The sequence below is a fragment of the Arachis duranensis genome, chromosome 2 (genome assembly GCF_000817695.3).
Source record: "Arachis duranensis cultivar V14167 chromosome 2, aradu.V14167.gnm2.J7QH, whole genome shotgun sequence".
Taxonomy (NCBI): Eukaryota; Viridiplantae; Streptophyta; class Magnoliopsida; order Fabales; family Fabaceae; genus Arachis; species Arachis duranensis.
Genome location: NC_029773.3, coordinates 76494678 through 76516507, shown reverse-complemented (window position 1 = coordinate 76516507; position 21830 = coordinate 76494678). Strand labels below are relative to the sequence as shown.

The window sequence follows — 21830 nt, the reverse complement described above, 5'->3', positions numbered from 1 at the left end:
ATGCCGGTGGCATATTTCTTTTAAAAAAATTATGGGAGAATATAAATTAAAAGTTAATGCGTGAAGACAAGTATTCAAGTAGATTAGTCAAAATGACAGATTGCTTATTACTTTTAAAACTTAAGAATAGATTTTATTACATTGCTATTAGACCAATTATGTTGTATGTAGTGAAGTGTTGGCCGTCAAAGGATAAACATAAACATAAGTCTAGTATAGTCGAAAAGAAGATGTTTCGATAGGTGAGTAGTTATATGTGTATAGATAGAATAAGGAATGAGGACATAAAATAAAAGTTGGAGTCAAAAGATGGTAAAATCTCATATTAAATGGTTTTGACATGTGTAAAGATTGATAGAATATCCATTGAGAATGATAGACCAAATGAAAGATAGACTAGTGGTTAGAAATAGTAAAAGACCTACTAAAAGTTTGCATGAGGTGGTCATATGATATCCCTGCATGAACAATCTCCACAAATATATGATAAGGTTCAATAACAACATCTAATTCATATAGTCATCGCTACTTAGTAGGATAAGATTTTATTGTTGTTATTTTTTTCTTTGTTAATAGATTTTATTATTGTTATTATTGTTGTTGTATTGGGAAACTATAACCTAGAAGTTTTTTTTATACTTCTTGTTTTTGTATCAAAATAGGACTAACGCCCAAAACTAAATAACATCCATGGTAGATTGGGATATGACCATCTCTCTATACAATCAAAATTCAAAATACTCCCTAATTTACTTCGAGGATGATCCACAAATTGAAAACCTTGATGGATTGAGGCTCTCTTTGGCGAGCCAATCGGCACAACGGTTACCTTCTCTATTTGATGGGTGAGCTTCAAATTCCAATTTTTTTAAGTGAGAGTTGCAATAAGTTTTACGAGGTTATTTAGGTGCTATTCAAGCTTTTGTTGTTTCAATAATTTAAAAATAGCTCAAAAATAGTATCAACAACCAGTTTCTTAAATCCAAGGCCCATGCTATCTCAAGTCCATGGATAATACCCCACAATTCAGCTTGGAATGCGCTACATACCCGCAGATTTGTCATGTAGCATACCACCCATCGACCTTAATGATTACGTAGTAGTCCTCCTAGCTGACTGCACCTGGATTACCTACTGAAGCTCTATTTGTGTTTATTTTCATTTATCAATCCATTGGTGGGAACAAGCAAACATGCACTTGTCTTTATTGAGGTACTGTCACAATCAGTCTTTCTTTCGAAAGGCATCCAACATTATTTTGATATAGGGTTCAATTACTGAGCTTGCCTCTCCCAGTCTTTTATAAGGAGGGGAGAAGATTTTTTTGTTCTTCCATATCCAAATCCACCAATAAGTTATCATGAACTGAGGCATCCATAGAACTTGTTTGGAATTTCCAATATCCATTATAGGGTTCCAACGGATCTATGCATCAAAGGGAGCTTTAAAAAACACATTCACATAGGAGGGAAGAATATCTTTGCTCTAAATACAATAGTCTTTTGGACAAGCCCTCAAGACGTTTAGCATAGATTCATCACGATTATTACATATATGGCAAGAGGGACTTGCATCAAACAAGTGATTCCTTTTTAGGGATGTCATGAGCTTCTTATGTATCACTAACCACATAACGCACTTTATTTTCTAGGGACATTGTCACTTTCATACAATATTTCATACCTAATTCCGTTCTTCTTCTTGATTAGTTAAAACTTCATAAACACTCTTAACTAAGAAATTATTGTTCGTGCTCATAGTCCAGGAAAATCTATCATTTTCTAGACTATTACTAGGAAGGGGTATAACACTAATTCTGTTTACCACTATTTCATTCAGAGAGCTTCTCAAGAACTAGAAATTTCATTGTCCATTCGAATTCATAGTATTCTTAGTGTTTTCTTGTGGTCATCTAGTTGCTCGTTTCATTTATCTCACCACTATTCGCCTGAATATCACATATGCTACCCAACAACCCAGTTAATTCAAGGCTAGGCCTATTAAAGCTCACATCGTGCCACTGTTAGTGTTCTTCGCTATTTAAAGGACAGTCCGGGCAATGGTTTGTTTTTTCCATGAGACTCTCCCACTTAGCTATCTGGTTTTAGTAATTCTGATTAGGCAGGTTGTCCGAATACTAGGCATTCTTTAACTGGTTATTGTTTCTTTTTGGGTAAATCACTCGTTTCTTAGAAAAATAAGAAACATTCAACTGTTGCTAAATCTTCAATTAAAGTCGAATACCGTGCACTTGCTAACACCATTTGTGAACTCCAATGACTACTAAATTTGTTATCAGCTTTGCATATCCCTTGTGATCGTCTTGATGTTCTATATTGAGATAATCAGAGTGTTCTTTATATTGCTGCTAATCCTTTTTTCATGAGTGCACTAAGCATTTGGAGGTGGACTGTCATGTGGTGCGACAACAAGCTCAGGCAAGGGTGATGAAACTTCTTCCCGTCTCTTCTTCAGGATATAATTGACAGATATTTTTACTAAACTATTGTCCCCAAAGCCTTTTGTGATCAATCTTTTCAAGCTGAAAATGCTAGACATATACCATCCTCCAACTTGCGAGGGCATATCAAATCATTCAACCCAATTGGCCCAACATGATACAAAATAATATGCAACAAATGGAGTCCAATTACAGAACAAATAAAAACTTCTTTTCTTCTTTATTTTACTATAAATATTATTTTCTTCTAGAACTAATGATATTAGAGTAATGAAGATTAGTTGGGAAGTAGTTGAGTAGTAGTTAGATAGTAGTCGTAATAATGGTTTATCATTTCTATAAATAGCTAGGTTTATGTCTTGTAATGTACACATTGAATATATAAAATTCTAGTTATTTAGAAAGTTTGTTACAATACGTAAGTAAAATCAACCTTCCAACAATCACCATTATAAATGAATTTTCTTAGATTTTGAAGTGTTGATGATTGATTGTTAGGATTTGAGATTTTATACAAAAGAAGACTGAAAAGAGGAAGTGTTATAAGAAGGTTTTGCTTGTATTTCTCTAACACGCGAAAATAAGATATGACTTGACTAAAAATGTTGTTTGTAAGGCCCACATTGGTTGGAGAGGGAAACGAAGCATGCCTTATAAGGGTGTGGATACCTCTCCCTTGCATGACTCGTTTTGACGAGTGAGTGTGGGGGACTTCGGCTAGCATCCCTATCGTCAAAGGCAAAACCGTGAGGCCATGTGTGGCAAAGCGGACAATATCGTGCTAGCGGGTGGTCTGGGCTATTACAGATGGTATCAGAGCCAGAACCCGGATCGATGTGCGAGCGAGAGCGCTGGGCTCTTTTAGGGGTTGGATTGTAAGGCCCACATCGGTTGGAGAGGGGAACGAAGCATGCCTTATAAGGGTGTGGATACCTCTCCCTAGCATGACCCGTTTTGACGAGTGAGTGTGGGGGGGCTTCGACTAGCATCCCTATCGTCAAAGACAAAATCGTGAGACCTTGTGTGCCAAAGCGACAATATCGTGCTAGCGGGTGGTCTAGGTTGTTACATTGTTAATGTTTATGTCACTTACTTCATTAACTATTCAAATCTGTTGGTACAAAAAATGAATTTTTCTCGACAAGAGGGCATTTTGACTGCCAATAATTTCAACTACAGAAGTTATAGTTTCGACTACAGAAGCGGAAACAGGCAAGCTGAAGTCGAAGAAAGATGAAGAAAGTCAAAGTCGAAAGGTAGTTATGGCCTTTCCTTGAACATGAAAGTTTGCTGCTCGTCCTTCAAATTAAGTGGAGAATATGGGTGCGAGATTTGAGGAGCAAACTTAAGAAATTGTGGGACTTGAAGACCAAAAAAGACGTGTGTGTGTCAAAATTTAGGGGGTCAAGGTTTTTCATGGTCAAGACAAGGTTATGGCCGAGAAAAAGGAGAAAGTAAAATAGTGGACAACATGCTCCATGGCAAGTTCATCTCCATAGTATATAAATGGTAGAAACTTAGAAGAGGTCTGCGACTTCTTCAAAAACACTAGATCATCACAGGTAAGCCTTCGCCAAAATTTTTAGTCCCAGCCACACAACGGAAGACTATAGAGCACAAGTACATGTGAGTGTTGGAAGTCTACTTTTATTTGATTTTCTTTATTTTCTTTTTTCGTTTCTTTTCATTATTTGCTTTACGCATTTTGTTTTTACTTCAATTCTTCAAACATTTTGCTTTCTTTCAATTTCAATTTGAAAATTTCATCTGGTTTATTGTAATTCTTTATTAATTGTCACAATTCAAGCATCTTATATATTTTGACACAAACACTAAGTAATTTTTGGGTCGAGTCCACTCTTTTTCAGAAGAGTCGTATCTACTCCCCGATAATTGAGATCTTAACACAAGCTTGATTTGACATCCTGTCAAAAAATTCTGTCGAAGTTACCAAAAATCAAGTGAAACAATATCAAATCAACATTAAATTCACTTGAAATTTTTAAGACTAAAATTAAAATATTTAAAACATCAAGAACTAAGTTTAGTCCAAATATTAAAAACTAATAATATTTTCTCTAACGCAACAGCGTGACTAACTATAGAAGCCACCTCGACAGTCTTATTTTCTTACATGTGCACTTATATTTAAAATAACCGTTATCAAGTTAAAAAATAATTAATTCACCTTTTTCTCTTTTATCATGTGCTCTTATAGTCGATCCGCTTTTCATCTATTCATTTGGTCTTTTATTATTACTCACGTTACCAAACATGCCTGTTTCTTATGGGAAATAACTAAACATGTAGATCATTATGGAAAGGGAAATTTTATGGTGTTGACCTCTTTATCAGAATGATATGTTGTCCAGACGTGTCATCTACAGAGCACGACACGTAGAGAGTGACCGAACGTACTTGCTGATGCGGTATTTTACAACTCACACTACTAACTGGCAAGTGCACCGGGTCGTACCAAGTAATATCTTACGTAAGTAAGGGTCGATCCCACGAGAATTGATGGATCAAGCAACAATATCGTTTGATATGATTAGTTAGGCAAGCAGACAATGGTTTTGAGATATTCAAAGAACATTAAACAGTACTTTAAGAATTTCAGAAAGCAAGCAGCAATGAGTTGGGAATAAAATATTTGAGAAAGCAGTTAAGGTTTCAGAGTTATCTAATTTTCGGATTAACTTTTATTACTAATTAATTTAATCATACAAGATTTAATTTCATGGCAAACTATATGTGACTAGACTCTAATCCCTTAGACCTTTCTAGTCTCATCTAAAATTCATTAATTACCAATTCCTTGGTCAATAAATTCCAATTAGAGGGTGATGATCAATTTCTAGTTTATATGCCAAAAGAATCCTAATTATCCACAAATAAGGGGATTATATGTCACGTATCTCTTTAAATACAAACAATTAAAAATTCAGTATAATATGTTTTCAAGCTGTTGTTCAAGTAAAGAGCTTTTCCAAGTTTTACAAGAACTCAATTAGAACATGGGTCATACTTCCATTCCACCCATATTCATAAAATAAAGAACGAAAATAATTATTAAAATATAAATCAAGACATGAATTAAATTAAAAAGATCAAACGAATCAATCCATGAAAATAGACAGAGCTCCTAACCTTAACAATGGAGGATTAGTTGCTCATGGTTCAGAGAGAAAAAATAAGGGTTCTGGTAACAATCTGTGTCCCCTGTCTAAATGTATAGAGTTCCTATCTATAACTAATCTTAAAATTAATATCTTTTCCTAAAAGATAAGATTTGAATTTAAATTTGAATTAATTAACAAGTCTTCAGCTGATGGGTGGGGACCACTTGCTTTGTCCATTCTATAGCTTCTAATATGTATTTTTTGGGCTGGAAACTGGGTCAAAAACAGCCCAAAAATCGTAACCAGCATTTTCTGTATTATTGCATATCGCGCATGTGACGCGTCCGCGTCGTCCACGCGCTCGCGTCATTTGTGCAGATTCCAGTCCACGCGTTCGCGTCATTGCAATTTCTCCATTCCGCGCGGTCGCGTGAGTCATGCGTCCGCGTCGGTCTTCGCTGGTCATCTCTTTGGTTTCTTCTTTTTCTCTGCAGAAACTTCATCAAATCCCTCCGAATGCTACCTAAAATAAATAAAATTGCACAAAATTCAAAGTAGCATCTATAGTGACTAAAATATAATTAATTCTTAATTAAACTCAACAAATTAGATGTAATGTCTCCCGTTCCGTATCTCAGTCATCACCTTTATTAGGGATAATGGCTAATGAAGTTTGTTAAGGTAGGTGGGTCACTGGGCCATTTTTTTTATGGACTTGTTGGGTTTTAATGTTTTGTAATGCAAAATAGATATGATGTAAATTGAGCCCCTGGAAGACAAGCAACTGTAGGTGCCAAAGGAATCATTAGAATAGTAATGACCTAATAGGTGAGAAAAAAAGAAAAATAAGAAAATAAGAAATCATTTTAGGATAGATTTGTATGCGAAAAATACTAATTTGTTCTTTAATGATATTTTTTAAGAATTAAATTATCTTATAATGAAATTGATTAAAAATTTATTTTTTAAACATACGTATTAAAAATTTTATTAAAAGTAATAGATAAATCAATTTGCTTAATGAAAATAATACGTATTAAAAATTTTATTAAAAGTAATAGATAAATCAATTTGCTTAATGAAAATAATAGTTTTTAAGAAAAATAACAATTTATTCGAAATTAATTTGGTGTTTGTTATTTTTTTAATTCAATTTACTGCACCAATATTTATTTTTATTTCATAAGATTTTTTTATTTAATGTGACAAAGCCACATTGCAGCTCCACAGTCATCATATCCTTGGTCACACTTAATACTACTCAAATACTATCTTATGCCTCAGCGTATCCACACCCTAATGCAACTGACATATTATTTCCAAGACTCATCAGCTAGAACACCAGGAGGCTCTCCTGTGCCTAACAAACCTTTAACATAAACCCCGAAAAATGAAAATAAGTTGTCATTGCGGACAAACTACGTTCATTGTGGACTAACAGCATAGCACTAAATTAAATTACAAAAGGATAAATAATATTAATAACTCAATAACCAATTATTTTACTACGAAATCAACTTTTTTTATTATTCCACAAAGTCCTCGTTAGCATTACTTTCAAAATACAAATTATCTATATTTTGCCGAACTAGCCACAAATTATCCCTGCATCATTAATTTCATTTATAATACAAACTCGTTTCCTAATACTCTTATCACGAAGGAGTGTTTCCTTATTTTGTTTTTTTTCCTTTTTTTTTCTCACCTATTGGGTTATTACTATTCTAGTTATTCTTTTGGCATTTACAGTTATTCACCATCTTGGACCTCGATTCACATCATATCCATTTTGCATTACAAAACAACATTAAAGCCCAACAAGTCCATAGAAAAAATGGCCCAATGACCCACCTAGCTACCTTAACAAACTTCATTAGCCAATTCATTATCTCTAATAAAAGTGAGACACGGACCGAGAGACATTACACTACAAATAAGTACGTTTGGTCACTTTCCACGCGTCGTGCTCTTTTGATGACACGTCTGGATAACAAAGCATGCTGATAAAGAAAGTCAGCACCATAGAAGCTCCTTTATGAAAATTATTTCACGAACTAATGTAATGTTCAATAAACTTTCTTCGCATGTAACTTTTATTATACATGAATATTACCATGTTATATAAGTACCACTAAATGCTTATGTTTTCAATTTATTAACCTCAATTTTATACTAGAAGTTTTTATATAATTTACTTCTAATCTCAATAAAGCTATTCAAAATCAATTGAAAAGAAATCAATGATTAGATAAATAACTTAAATATTTTTAATCAACTCTTTTCACTGTGAAAGATTAATAAGAGTAGCAGTGAGACGAGTAGGAGTAAGTTTTTGCTCTATTTAATTCTATCCCCACCTTCTTTTCACTCCATTACTATCCGCTCCATTTCGATCTGCGGGTAATAGATTATTCTACCCTAATCCGTTCCTACGAGTATCCGCTCTACTTTTACCCGTCTCTATAAAAATTAAATAACATTTTAATTTTTACATATTCATATATAAATTAAGATAAAAACTTAAGATTCATACTTAAAATTCATGCAATGTCAAATAACTTGAAATTAAAAAAAGTTAATATTGATTACTACAAATTTAATACCATAATTAAAAAATTGCATCATTAAATACAAAAGAGTCTTCAATCATTATTCTTATCACTTTTCACATTTTTATCATCATCAAAGGTTTAGAGGTCAAGATTCAAACTTAAAAATTAAAAGAGATAACAATTAATAAATTAATTAGTATTAAGTACAAAGTTAACATAAATGAATATTAAGTAATATATCATCTTTACTCCCTAAATCTGTCCACAACCAACTTTGGCCGTACATACGTCAAAACTTCACTAATGTTTTTATTTTTTTTTAGCTTTTCGCGACGAAGAGAAATTACATGACCACTTGTACTAAAAGCATATTCAGAAGCAACAGTGGACACCGGAATAGCATATATATCTTTGGCTATTTTTGTAAGAACTTTAAATTTTATGTGATTGTTCTTCCACCATTTCAAAACATTAAAGTTAGGATCATTTGGAGGATAAATTTCTTCCTCAAAATAACAATCAAACTCAACATTCACACATGAACCCCTGGTTATTTTTCTTCTTTTAAGATACACCATATAATCATCACCCCCCAAATATGCTTACATTTTCACTTTCATCAACTTCTTTTGGACCAATATGTGACACATCCAAACTCATTTTTTGATTATATTCATTACACAAGTGATGAATTCTGTCAATTTGTTTGGAATATTCTTTTGGATTTAAATACATTTTTTCAAATTAAAACTCAATCCCAACCATCTTGTACCTAGGGTCTAAAACAACAGCAACACCCATAATGCTATAAATCTCATTTTAATACTTCTCAAATTTGTTCTTCATGCTAGATACCATATTAGTAATTAATGGATTATTAAAAAATTGTCATTCATTCAATGAGACTTTTATTCTATAAATCAAAGTAAAATAAAGATTAGCAGTTAAAAATTTAGAATAAAAAAAATGATTAAAAATTTATTTTCTTTCACGTCCAACTTTTATACTAAAATATAGATTATTATTCTAAATATTCATGTTTAATATTTTTTTTTAATAAATAACATAACAAACTAACTATATTAGATATTCTATATCTATATTAATTTTACAAGGATAGGTGGTTCTTATTTGTTCAAATTATTCATTATCTTTTTTTTCATCTTTTATTTTAGTTTATAGAGATAAAAAATTATATTTTATTTACATTTATATTTATAACATATAAATGTAAAATACTATTAGTCGACAAATTTAATGGTCAAAGAATTGAACATCGAAGTGTTGGTAGTTGAATTCTGAAGGGTGCGAGTTCGAGGAGAAGATATCGACAGAAGAGGAATTGATATGTTGAATTGCATCGCAGCTCGAAGACAATAAATGGTGTGATGGGATTGATGATGCAGTTTACAAAGGCAGTTATTTGATTTTGCGATTGGCAGGAACATATACTTTTAGATTTTTTAAATGTGACATTTGATAGCACAGAATTGGTTAGAATGTTCTATAAATTAAGAGGGCTTGAAAATAGTAAGAGGTTGGAATTTGTCTTTAAAAAATATTTTTGCACACTCACATTTCAACGAAATTTATTTTTTTTAAGATTTCTTCCATGTATTTATCTTTCTTTTAAATTTTTTGTAATTTTCTTTATTTACCTTTCCTTTGCAAAGTCTTTTCTTTTTTTCTTTTAAATTCTGCGTTGTCTTTTTAAATTCAAAGTCCTTCAACTATGTTGAAGGCATTTATTACTTTCTTTTAATTTAAAGTCATTTACTCTATTTTCTGTAATTTAAAATTTAAGTAATTTAATTTCAATTTACATTCCAAATTTTTTTCTTTTTACTTGTTTAAAATAGAATCTTTAGTGTAATTTTTAAAATTGATATTCATAAAAAAAGAGTAAATTTTGCTTCTAAATCATAAATATTAAACCATGCAAATTTACTAAAAATTTGTATAACAAATATATAATATAAATTATTTGTGTTCAATAGAATTTGAAGGTTTAAGAAATTTTTATCCTATCCATTTCACAAATAGATACTTTTTTTTCTAATTTTTCATAAATTTAATTTAGTAAAAAGTTAGAAAAAAAATAAACAACATCTGCCAATACTTGTATATAATATATGGATATATAAAGTGTATATATAAATGTATATAATATAATAACATTTATATTCAAATTGGATTTAATAATTCGTCCAGATCCACCAAATATAATTACATCTAACGCTTAAATTTTCAACTTAAATTTCATATACAAATAAACAATCTTTATTTCAGCACATAGTTTTAATATTTTGATTATTTTAATGCGAAAAATTTTCTCTCCAAATTAGTTCAAATTATTATTTTACTGAATTTTCAGATTTTTTTTATTCTTTCTCCTATGCAATTCAAAACGGCCTCAAATTTTCCTCCAAAATAACTTCGAATATAAACCAACCCAAAGTCTTTTCAATTGGTGACCCACATACAAATATTTGACTTAATGAAATGAGAAGGAGACGGAAAGAAATCACCTGACTTTATCTTGAGTGTGAGAGGCTAGTGGCAAGACAAAAAGCTTAGCCTCAAGGCTGAGGATGAACGAATGGATTTCTATTTCATTCAGAGCCCCATCTCTAGATATTTTTTTGGATCTATACCTTAGAAATATTCTATTAACTAACCATAAAAACATCATAATCATTTTACATTTACAGTTAACACAAAGGATTAGCGCAATAATACAAAATAAAAATAATAAAATAAATTGTGCAAAACACATGAAAACATCCATACTCGTTTTCTTTTTATCAAATATGACAATTTGTTATCCACTTGTCTATAATACATGCACTAACATCTTTTCATCATTCTCTTTTCTTTCTTTCCTTGGCTAGTTATAAATATTGTAACGACTTATAGCAATATACACGTTTTTCTATATTCTTTCATTTTGTCTCTACCTCTCCATTTGTCTTTGTTTCTTTGAAGAATATTCTTTAAATTGGACAGTGTAAATTGTTAATTGTATAGTATGTTGTGTTAATTTATTCTTTTTTACTTGGATATTAGATTTTAATTAATTTATTATACCATAATTGAACAAGATGTACTTGTATGCTATTTTAAAATAAGAAAAAATGTTAGAAAAAATATTTTGTCATAAAAACTATTAAGAATAACACTAATCTCGCACTAGTGTTAGGATTCAAACCTGGTGTGGCATTACACCCATGGACTACGCACTCACATACACTACGAGTAAACATTATTAACATGGTTCTATATTTCTCCAAAAAGATTTGAATCCGGTACAACTCTATGTGAGACAAATAAAGTTGTCATCTGAACCAGGCCTCGGCTGCCCTTGCCTCAGAGATTGAAGAGACCTTTGATCAGGCTGGACCTCTCTTTGTTACAACTAGCATTTTTATAAGGAGTATTCGGCCCGCTCTTGGCCCAAGAAACAATTCAAATTTTGGGCTAAGAGTCTAATCTTTGTTACTGTCCACCGTTTCTCATTCTGCTATTAGAATTTAGAACTCTTGTCATCCAAAAAAAAAAAATTAGAACTGTTAGATCTTTCACGACCAAAAAGAGAACTCCGAGATCTTTCGAAACGTTTTGCATTCACAACATTAAAATTTCTATTACTAGATACAGTTGGAATGACTTGATTGCTGAAGATCTTGAGCTGAGTGATTTAGACAGACTTGACATGATGTCCCTGAGTGACTGGACTAAGAAATGTTTGTTCCCTGATTCAAACAAGTTCCAACTTGAACTCAGTATTCGTGCATTGGGAAACGAATGTCTTTACCAATGGCAAGTCGTGCATGTCTTTCTTCACATTTTGGAAGTTTTGGTAAATGTTGATCCTTCCAAAGAACCCTTTCTTCTAGAGTTAAAAGCAAAAGGAAAAGGAAAAGGCAATGAAAAAGCACTATACAGTTGAGTGAGAGTCTTTCTTAAAAAGTTCATTGAAGATGTAATTTTGGTATTTGAATCTCTAACACTTGAAAATTAAAAGCGTAACTCAAATGATGTCATGGCTTTGCATATATTCGTTTGATAGTAAAGTGATGATTGCTGGTTGTTGCATAAAAATATATTATTTTACATTAAAAATTTATGGTTAAGGAAAAATATTATTTCACTTTAAATTATAAGAGTAAGGTAAAAAAAAATATCAACACCACTGAGATAACAAGTTTCAATGCACATCCATGTTGTGCAAGATTCAGTGTTTGTTTCCACGTCATGCGGGTTGGAATGCTTTGAACGCAGGTCAAATTTACAAATTTGAAATCCATTTACCGGTTTCAAAGATGACAATGATTTAAAATGGAAAAGAGCTTACACCTTACAAATATTTGTTGGAAAAAAAAAGCCACAGAAACATAGGATTTGTTCCCATAGTACAAAGGGTGAATTGAATCAGCATATGAAAGTGTCATTGACATTTTTACCCCTCGCCTAAAATGAGTTTATACAATAATTCTATTTCCTTCTTGATGGTTCATGAAAGAGCACAACAGAAACATGGTTAGTATTTTTATCACCCCAATCAAATTGAAAAGTCCAAGCAAAGCTATTAAAGATTGAAGACCTTCTTCTTCTTCTTCATCATCCTACAAAGTCATGCAATAGTTGCCCTCCAATAACATCCCTTCCAAAATGCCGGTTTTGCGATTCAAAACCGCTTAGGACATAGCCTTCATTATTGGTTTCGAGACCAAGGCCGAAGCGCTGAGCCGCGCTCAATGGAAACGGTTCGGCCAAACCAATCCCATGATTTTGGTGAAGGCCTAGTGTAAGCGACACATTATTGCTAGCACTCCCCATGCTCACTCCAATGCCAACTTGCTGGTTGCCGTGGCATGCAAGATTCACTTGTTCTTGAGTCCTAATCGCCATGCTCGGAAGCTCGTTCATAGCTCGCTTGTAAGGTGCCTCCTGAAATTTATCCGCGGCCGAGGTCGATGGATTATCTGAAACAAGAGTTGTGTTATCTGAAGGCAAGGGATCGCTCGACTTGTTCCTACTATGCTCTTCTCTTTGAGTATTTTTCTGAGCTTGCCGGGTTTCTAGCATGTGTATTTCTTCCACCATTGGTTTCCACAGCCTTACTCTTGCATTAATAAACCAGTTAGACACCTGAAGAAATAGATACATGTAGTAAAATAATCAGTTGACAAAATCATAAATGATAAGCATGAAAATGATTAGATTAATTGTCAAGAATTTCCTCACCTGGCTACGAGATAAACCAGTTTGTTTAGCCAACATTAACTTGTCCGTATCGGTCGGGTAACTGCATGAGGCCGAAAAATAACTGAGTGATATGAATAAGTTTTTTACTGAACATGTTTGGCTGAATTATCTAACGATTCATAATATCATATTCACATGAAGATGTCTTCAACCTTTTAGTAAACAAAATAAAATGGAACTTACGGGTGCAGAAAGTGCTCGAATAGCCATGCCCTGAGAACCGTCACGGCGCGCTCAGGGAGTCCTCTTTGAGGTCTCCAAACAGGTTGGTGCTCAATGAACCCTGACCTTTGGCCGTAAGGGCCACGATCATTGTTGCCGAATCTTGGAGACTCGTCTTTCCTGTTGCTTAGTTGAAAATGAGTCTTATTGTTGAACTGAAGCTGGTCAGTAATTGCATTCTTAAGACATCTAAAGTGTTTGGACATTGTCTTTATGGCCAAACTCGCATATGGAGCTGCATTCGTGAGGCCCGAAACATACTCGAACGATGTTACCACTGCATGCATCTGCTGATAATATTGCCTGTACCTCCTATAAACCTGTTCATCATAAAGAAACAAAAGTTGTCACATTCGGAACAACCATTGAATATCATTTTACCAACCAGAATTATGACTACTTATGCAAGCAATTCAATAGTCATCGTTTCAAAGGCCCAATTCATCAGATATTATTTTAGTACCGAGTTAATTATTTGGCCAACTGGACTGAGAACAAGCATGAACAAGAACCCTGTGGCATCGATATGCCGTGGATAAAAGCATAGAGAGGTTAATAACACTTAGATCACTAACTTGGATAACAAACATTTCAAACCATAGCAAAATCTTCATTATCCGTTGCATCATATAGTAATAGGTCTAGAAATCATTAGATGAAACATAGAACAAGACAAACAAATTAATAATTCCCTAAATGGAAACCAGAGAAAAACAAGGACACAGTCCAATTATAGGATTGATGCATAGGTATTTCAAGCAACAATTGATGGGATAAAGACCCATATATTAACTTTGATAGTTGATATTTGGCTTCAAATTTATTTCCAAAGGTTTATGATTTTAGGTTACACAATGCAGTTCACTAATAATTAAGTTGGTTTGCCTGATGATCAACACAAATAACTCTTAAATTGTTCAAAGTCATAGGGATAGAAATGACACTTACTCTCAATTACAATAGGGAGGGAAATATTGTCCATTAATCTTCACATTTACATAGATACTAATCTTCATTTTTTTCAAAAGAAAAAAAAAAGAAAAAAGAAGAAAGAAAATATCACAATAGTTTGCTTCTCTCTTTTAGAGGGTGAAAGTCATAAATAGATAAGCAAAGGAAGTGTATGCTACACAACCATAATGATGCAAAACCATAGGTGACATGACAGCACATTCTGATGTTTTCCTATACCCTTAAATTCGGAAAAGAACCCATGTACATCCACATATACATATTACATACACATATTTAATTCTACCAAACAACGAAGCTTTTATTTAGTTTATGGTCACAAAAATTGTTGATCCTGTCAATAAATAGTTTAAAGATTTCTATTGGGGCCTTAACTAATGATAATATTAAGAGTAGAAGAGTTTTGCAATATGCAATCTAATGTTGAGAAAGCAAATGGAGTATATAAATTACTAGTTGTAATAATGATCTAGCACCACTTTAATTTACATCATGGTTACCCCATTTAATTTAAATCCTTGCACAAGCATTGGTCATAACTCCCACACTGGTGAATCACGGGTATGGAATCCACAGGAACTAATCACTATGCAGTAACTGTGATATAAGTATATAACAAATGCGGTAGGGAAAAGTAGGGTGAAAATTAAAAAAATATATATACACTACACCTGAAAAACAAAATCTATGTTCTTCATTATGAAAATCATTTATCCTTAATATAAAACTAGAATTTAGCTAACAAGTGATGATCTAAGAGCATAGGTTAAAAGAGTGAAAGTAGAAAGTTTTTATTTTTCCAATAGATTCATGACATAAAGAACTACTTACAAGATTTAAATTTTCTATAAAAACATTTTACTACTTCTAATATCCTTAACAAGCCATGCATAAAAATTAGTTTAATTCCATGTTATGGTTTGTTATTCATGTTGTCCTAATATATGAATATCTAATATTCAGCACAGAATGAATATATGCGCCAAATATATATTCACCATATCATATATGAGAATATTACTTTCATCATGTTGGAAAAAGAAAAGGCAAATATGAACAATAATTGCCGGCTAAACAGTTTAGAATAAATTAAATTATATCACTAGTTTTTAGTTAGAATTATTATTAGCGACATACTCTACTATTATAATATCCATAATTTAGAATAGAGTTTGTCAAAACAATCCCAAACAAAACAAAGCCAATCCCACTTAATTAAAAGGCAAAACACCTTATCAATATCATCATAATCTATCTACTAAGAATATATACATATGTATCTAAGTTGCTTTCTTTAAAAGATTTGAACACCTCCACAATCATATCACTAAAATTTTCATTTAATTTAGAGTATAAATCTTTCCAAATGGATTCCTTCAACTTTATGCAAAATTATCCCTCCAAATCGGTAACATTGCCACCAATTAGATGTCTTTCAATGGTTGTCAACCCCTTTACAATACCAATCTCTTTGTGCATATATTCCCTCCCATTAACTTTTTCATAAAGATAATTGAGTTCACGGAGGGCCATCCATCACACTAATTGCAAGAATCTTAATACACTTAGAATTATACATAGTTACAAAAGGTTGATCCATATCGATTTGAGGATTTAGAAGTTGTAAAGTAGTAAAAATTTATGAGTTAACTCAAGAAATATGTGTAATAATGAACTTGCTTGTACTAGTGTATGTACTAGCAAACCTAACTAACCTTCCACTTGGAAGGAATCATTAAACAAGCATTAATCATAACATGAGCACATAATATAACTTTCAAAAAAGAAGAAAAGAATATATTAATTTTTTTTAAAAAAAGAGAGAGATAAAAGGAGAACATGCAAATTTGGTAAAGAAACCCATTTTCCTTCTGGACAAAAACTGATCTAAAACAGAAAATGCAAGTGGACAAAATGACAAAAAAAATTTACAACAAACATGAACTCAGATATGAAGTTGACAAGAGAATGAAACCCCATTTCACCAATTATTTCAAATGACAGTGACACAAATCACAGAGGGAAAAAATAAAATAATTTTAAAAAAAATATATATATCCTTATTTACAAAATTGAATTGTGTCTATAAAAACTTTACTCAATTTAAGCATTGAAAAAAAAAAGTTGGACTGTGATAGCAAAACCACATCAAAATCAAAATCAAAATCAAATATAATAGAGAAGTAGGTGTTATTAATTACCATACACAAGTATATATCCAAATACAAAAATCAGCCTCCTCCATATATTTTTATATGTTTAACTTGTTTTTAATATATATTTTTTAATTAAAATTTTCTATGAATAATTGATCCAAATAACATTAGTCAAGAATTTTCAAAAGAAAAAACAACAAACCTCATCAAGCATGGTTAAGAGCCTTGACTTCTTGCGACTCTCAACAGCAGCAGCAGCATGCTGATCTGCAAGCAATAAAGGATCTTCATGATGAGAATGATTCAAGCACTCCATTAATGGCGTAGTAGTACTAGCAGCAGTAGGAGGAGGTTCCATTAACGAAGCATCAGCAACAATGATCTTATCTTCAGCACCAACAACACCAACACCAACATCACATAACTCCTCTAACAATTGTTGTGCTGGTTTCAAGAACCTCGATCCCTTCAACACCGAAGCGTAACCCGTAAATGGACCCATCATTTGTGGTACCACCATTACCGACGAACAGCTTCTAGAAACTTCGTTCGAAGTACCAGAACCCCCACCACTACTGTTAACCACCAACCCCGGAATCACACCACCACCACCACCGCAAATCATAGCCCCATACCGCTGAAGATTCAGTTCTAGAGGAAGATTATTGCCGTTATTGTTGCTGTTATGATTGTTATTGTTACTACCATGGTTATGGTTGTGGGAAGAGAGAGATAGAGATAATGGTTCAGGCTTGAACACCATGATTTCACCGCCTCCGCCGCTGCCGCCACCACCACCACCACCGTAACCGCCATGGTTATCGAAATCTCTGAGATTCTGTGGCTGGTAGAGAAACAACGGATTATTGTTGTTGTTGTTGTTCCCAAAAACGTGAATTGACGGGTTATTCAAATGCAGAGTAGAAGAAGATTGTGGATCCATGTAAGCATGGTGATGGGAAAGGGAAACGGAAGAGGAGTTAGAAGAAGGAGAAGAAGATGAAGAAGAAGAAGCGTTGTTGATGGCGGTTACTACACCAAAGCCCATCATCATCAAACCAGAACGTTGTTGTTCTTCCTGCTTCACTGCAGAAGAAGAAGCGAATAAGTTGGTGGTGTTGTTGGGTTTAGAAGGTTCGTTGTTGAGGTGGAAATTACCGTGATGACCTTGTTGTGTTGCTGCTGCACAGGTTAATAAATCGGAGGGAATGAATGAAGAAGGGTCGTACCAAGAAGTAGAAGTAGTAGTAGTAGTAGGAGGAGGAGTGGAAGAAGATTCTAGTAGTGTTGTTGTTTGTTGATGGTGGTGTTGTTGGTTGTGAGCCACAACTACTCTAAGCTTATCTCTTCTGCTTTGTTGTGGGACATGGTAACCCTCAAAACCCTCCTCAGCCATAAAAGGGTAAAAATAGAAAACAAAATTCAAAAGTAACAAAAAGATAAAAGATAAAAAAATGAAAGCTTTTCTTTTCAGAAGTAGTAGCTAGCTAGCAGCAGCAACAACAAGTAGATGATGATGATGATGATGAAGAAGAAGAAACGATGGGATTATTCAATGACATGGAGAGAATAAAAGAGCATGTAGTAGTGTAGTAGTAGTAAGCAAGAGAGAGCAAGTGATGTATGTTATTGCAAGAAGAAGCAAAAGATTAGATAGAAAGAGAGAGAGAGAGAGAGAGATAAGTGAATTGATGATGATGATGATGAATAATAATTGATTTGAGAATAATAAATAAATAAAAAAAGGGGTGATTTGTGAAGTAAGTGTATAGGAGCTATATGGTATGGGGTTCTGGGTCTATGAGTGTTGGTGTGTCTTTCATTTTGTGTGGCGCAGAGAGATTCTCTCTTTGTTCAAAGTGCGAACTCCCAAAGAAGGGATATGGAAGAGGGTGTTATTGTTGATGAATGATGAATGATGTTGTTCTTGTTGGGGATAGCAACGCCTACTACTACTGCATAGGGTTTCGAGAGAAACCGGATGAACACCGGCTATTTCCGGTAATATGTGTGAGTGAGAGTAACATTTGTGCTGCTTTCTTTTCTTTCTGTGTTGGCTTGTTTCAGATATTTCTGACAAACGGGGTTCCTCTCTTTTGTCGTTTTCTCAATACACTTGCTTTATCTCATTTTCACATTTCCTCTTTATATTATTCACTATTCTAGTAAGACATTACAAATAACTATTTTCATTTTGTCCGATCAAAAACACGCTTGGAGTTGGTTTATTTCTTAAAAATTTTAACGTCTTAATAATTTCATTTCTAAAATTCCACTTGGTTTTCTCTTTTAATTAATTTTCTGTTAATGGTGTCGCATGCATGTTTATATAACTGTTAGAGAAATATTAAGTATATAAGAAATTATTATTTAATTATTAATTTATTTTTTTAATTTAATAATTTAATAACATTTTATTTTATATTTTTAATGGATATAATTTTATCTGATTGTAATAAATATATTTTTGTTAGAAACACAGCTTATGCAAATCGTTATTAGTACGATTTAATAGTAAATGGTAATAAATCATTGTATATTAGAACGATTTTGTATGGAATTTTAAATCTATATATATCATCCTTAACTAAGATGATTTAGCATGGCATAAGAAGTAATTTTTCTTAGTAGTTTATTAGAGGATTAAGACCTATATAAATCGCTTTAGATTTAGGAAGAGACACATGTCCATATAAAATGCTGGGACTCGACGATTGGGTGCTAGTAAGTGTGTAAAATCGTTTTTTGCTAAGGCGATTATGTTTGGTTCATCTATATAAATCGATTTGAGCCATAACGATTTAGTGTGATTGAAAGACTACAAAATCTTCCATCTAACGCAATTACCATTTTTTACATTTTATCATTGTTGAGAGAATTCAGAGAGACAAATACCAAAAAAACACTCGTAATAAATGATACAGATTATTTCTACTAACTAGATGGCATTATTCATGTTTGCTGAATATATAAATATAAAGATTAATGTGTAAAAATTTTGTAGATTTTATATTAAATCGGAAGTAGATTTTTTACTAATTAGTTTTAGAATGACTCTGATAATGTTAGTATAGTTAGTTTTTATAGATAACGGTAGATTAAGATATATAGTATATACATTATATATAGTAGAAGGGTGTTGCAGTAGAAAATTTCATTGATAAAAGAATATTTATTCAATTATGTATGGAGAAGTATCAATAAGTTCAATAAAATAGTAAATTAACAAGTACTAAATAATACGATAATAACAAATAAACTCATAAAAGAATATAAGTTTAGCTGCATCTTAGTCACAGTGAACATTTATTAAGGAACCTAAAAAGGGAGGAAGAAGTAGTTTAACAATAAGAAAAAAAGAGTAGTAAGGAGAAGAATAGAAGAATAGAAGGTTTAGAGAATTTGTCATCTGGTATAGGAGAAGAGAATTTACCACAATATGCCTAAAGAGCATATCCTTGCAACCTTCTGTTAATAACCTTCTCTTCGGCACTACGCATTGGTCTCCGTTCATCTTGATCAATTGCCACGTGTCCCATATTTGTAACTAACTCAGTATTGCAATTTGTGATGCTCCTTTCATGCACCTCCTCCTTTTCATTAAAAACCATAACATTACCCTCCTCTTCAACAACAACCTTCTCCTCAATGTTGAAAGTGGGGTAAACACATCGGAATTTGTTAGCTTCTTCCCAAGTAACCTCAACACTCGCGTCTTGCCCTAATTGAACCTGAACTTGTTGCACTTCTTTCTCATCCTTTAAGATTGTTCTAGTAGCCAACAGTTAGTGAGGTTCAATGATGGGACCAAATTCAGTGGAGTGAAGTGGCATTGGCGAGTAATGATCACGCTGCTCACCACGATGTGAAAAACATCATGAATTCTAGGTTCTGCAGGTAGTGCCAAACAATATGCCACTGGGCTGAGCTTGTGACTGATTTAAAAGGGGCTAAAGTAATGCATACCAAGTTTCTGATTTTTCTGCAAAGCGGTTAAATATTATCTATAAAATTAGAGTTTGACCAGGACTTAGTATCCCATTTCTAACTCCAAGTGCCTTCGATGCTTATCAGCAGAGTGTTTCATAAACTGCTGTGAGCGAGAGAGATTAAGCTTGAGCTGATCAAGGAGTTGATCTCTAGTTAGTAGCATATCCTACAAAGATTATATACTCATCATCCTAGCATAATTCGTACCACACCAAGCTGAGAGGGTTCTGGCCATACAAGGCCTTAAAATGTAACATTTTAGTACTACTATGCACGCTGGTGTTGTACCAAAATTGGGCCCATGGAAGCATTTCAAACCACCTTCGTGGGTTGTCAAAACAGAAAAAATGTAAGTACATCTCCAAGGTCTTATTCATAACTTCACTTTCTCTATCCGTTTGAAGATGATAGGAAGAACTCATTGCCAGACTTGTGCCTTGCATCTTGAAAAGTTGCTGTCAAAATCGATTGACAAAGACCTTATCTCTATCTAAAATGATGGAACGGAGAAACCCATGCAATTTAACCACATTTTTTATGAAAGACTCAGCAACCATTTTGCTACTAAAATCATGCTTGAGTGGAATAAAGTGAGCAAATTTGGTTAAACGGTCTACAACCACCATAATCACCGAAAAACCAGCAGAGAAAAGTAAAACAACAATAAAATTCATACAAATGTCCTCCCAAACTCTCATAGGTTTGGGAAGAGGCTGTAACAATCCCACAGGAAGCTTCGTCCCAGCCTTTTTCTGCTGAAAGTAGTACAAGATAACACATAGCTACGTATCTAACGTTGCATGTGAGGCCAATAATAGATCGCACAGATTTGGTTCACTGTTTTTGCCACACCAGAGTGCCCTCCCACTACACTATCACGATATTCCTTCAAAATTGAATTAATTAAACTGCTGGTTTGAAAAATCACCACCCGGTCTCACCACAAGAGAATCCCATTTCTCAAAGCATAGTTCGCATCATTCAAGGAACCCTCTCTACATTGCTGCACAATGGCATTGAGGCTAGCATCTTGAATAATTTCAGTTTTTAGCTGGTGCAGCCAATCAGATTTTGGCGATGACCATAC

The 21830-nt window shown here is 33.1% G+C and overlaps 1 protein-coding gene across 1 annotated transcript; it reads right to left on the bottom strand.

The window, feature by feature from the left end:
* Positions 1–12467: 12467 nt before the first annotated feature.
* LOC107475024 (BEL1-like homeodomain protein 9) lies at positions 12468–18658 on the bottom strand. The gene is made up of 4 exons (XM_016094666.3): positions 16956–18658; positions 13587–13945; positions 13383–13443; positions 12468–13286 (listed from the first exon to the last, which is right to left on the bottom strand). The coding sequence occupies exons 1-4, from the start codon at positions 18147–18149 to the stop codon at positions 12756–12758; spliced, it is 2145 nt and encodes a 714-aa protein (XP_015950152.1). The 5' UTR covers positions 18150–18658; the 3' UTR covers positions 12468–12755.
* Between the last annotated feature and the right edge of the window lie 3172 nt (positions 18659–21830).